At 42.1% G+C, this 1,802-nt stretch overlaps 1 protein-coding gene across 1 annotated transcript in view; it reads right to left on the bottom strand.

Annotated features, from left to right (window-relative positions):
• The window catches only part of KALRN (kalirin, RhoGEF kinase), a gene marked incomplete at both ends in the record, with an annotated part of 195,652 nt that overhangs the window by 47,208 nt on the left and 146,642 nt on the right, over positions 1-1,802 (bottom strand). Inside the window, 2 exons of the mRNA XM_009584498.1 lie at positions 326-437; positions 523-610. Coding sequence (XP_009582793.1) covers positions 326-437; positions 523-610 — 200 coding nt within the window. The remainder of the gene's footprint in view (positions 1-325; positions 438-522; positions 611-1,802) is intronic.

The following is a 1,802-nucleotide window of genomic DNA, read 5'->3' on the forward strand; positions in this document are numbered from 1 at the left end:
TTAAGTAAGAATGTTTTAACCAAATATATATACACATTGTGTATGTGTACATACACATATGTGTATGTACACATATATACACATATAAATACATATATACACACACATAAGATATAAATAAATAAAACCCCAAAACTTCTTAGCCAGCTTTATTCTTCCAAGACTTTTGGAGAAATACCAGAAAGGAGCTAGGAAGTACCTGAAAATTATGATCAATCAACAGTATTGCTACAGTCAACCTATACTAACTTTCTACACAAGTTACAAGGAGGCTTCATTTATCAGCGGGTCCCTCCCCTGCCCCGGCCACCTGCTCATCTGATACCTTCCAGCATGCTGACGTGCATTGCGTCATTGGCCTTCTTTGGGACACTGAGCATCACTTCCAGACCATCTTTGAGTTCCCCTTTGCCCTCCTCGCAGCAGGTTAGCAGTTCCTAAGAAGCAATGCAGAACACCTATAAAAAAACTCTGACCAACATGCTGGCTTTATATCCAATTGTGTTACTTGGTACACGCAACTGCTTTGCCAACAGTGACAGGAGAAAGCTGAACTACATCAAAACCCATCACGTGGATGCTCACAGCTAGTAGGATCAAATGGGAATGACTATAAAGCAAGACAAAACAAGGTGCTCTCGAGTGAGACTGTGCACTCAGAAGATTTCTAGGGACTTATATCTATGCAGCAGACACCAGTCAGCCCAGCTGTGCCAGCTGGGTTGCAGGGACCCCTGCCTGGCCCAGCAGTGCTGGTGAGTACCGCAGTGCAGGCAGGGCTGGCAGTGTGCTCCCTGCTGTCCAGGGCAGGGAGGTCCCTTCAGGAAAGATTCACCTGAGGAGGAGACCAAGCGGGTGATGACTGATGGGGAGTTTTAGCTTTCCCATTAGCAGACAGTTTGTGCAGTGCAGGCTTCCGGTCCCATAGCACTCACAAGACTATGGTAAACCTGTGTGTTGTTTCAGTAAACTGGTACAAAGCACAGATTTGTCAACACATTTAATGTACTCAGTAAGTACCTTCCTAGTACAGCATATCACTCCTTTGGTATATACACAGGAAGCTTTAAAAAGATGCAAGTATTCTATCTGGTCCTAGCTTTTCAAAGTCAGAATCTGTCTCTTTATCCCCCAGATATTTTTTCTTCTCTGGTTTACTAGTGAAGTGAACAGTGGCTGGTTAAGTTAGAACTAAAATTCACCTACTCACAAGATACTACAAAAACCTGTAACCAATTTACAACAAACCAACAAAGGTGTTTTTTTAAATGGGAAATGTTAATGTTTCACTTGGAAGTCCTTCGCTTCATATATGAAGCTTTTCTGTGTTTTTCAAACACAAAAGTGTTAGCTCCCAAACAGAATCTAATGCCAGTGAAGGTGTCTCAGTCCAAAGTCAGTGAAATTTCCCAAAGTTCATTACTGCTGTCATTGAAGCCTTTCATTAAATTATTACATGTCACAAACTTAGCAAGAAGGAAAATAAACAGTTCTGTCATTCCTTCAATTTCCCTTTCCCAGTTCTCATTTTTTAGGGTTAAGTCCACTTGGATACAAAAAACCCAGTTGAAACAGGTGATCAGTTTTTTACTGTTTGTTTTTTTTTTTCTTTCTGTAAGTCTTTTCCTTTAAAACACCCAACCTGATTTCACACTTTGTTGCCATGCTCAGGCCAGGGAAGTAGGAGTAGCAGCTCAGCAGTAGCTGAGCAGGTCACGAACAGGTGATGAAGCAGCTCCCTTAAGAATAAGTTAACACCTGGGAACCGCACTGCATGGGCAGTTCACTAAGGTACCTTCAGC

This window comes from Fulmarus glacialis, unplaced genomic scaffold (genome assembly GCF_000690835.1).
Source record: "Fulmarus glacialis isolate BGI_N327 unplaced genomic scaffold, ASM69083v1 scaffold3929, whole genome shotgun sequence".
Taxonomy (NCBI): domain Eukaryota; kingdom Metazoa; phylum Chordata; class Aves; order Procellariiformes; family Procellariidae; genus Fulmarus; species Fulmarus glacialis.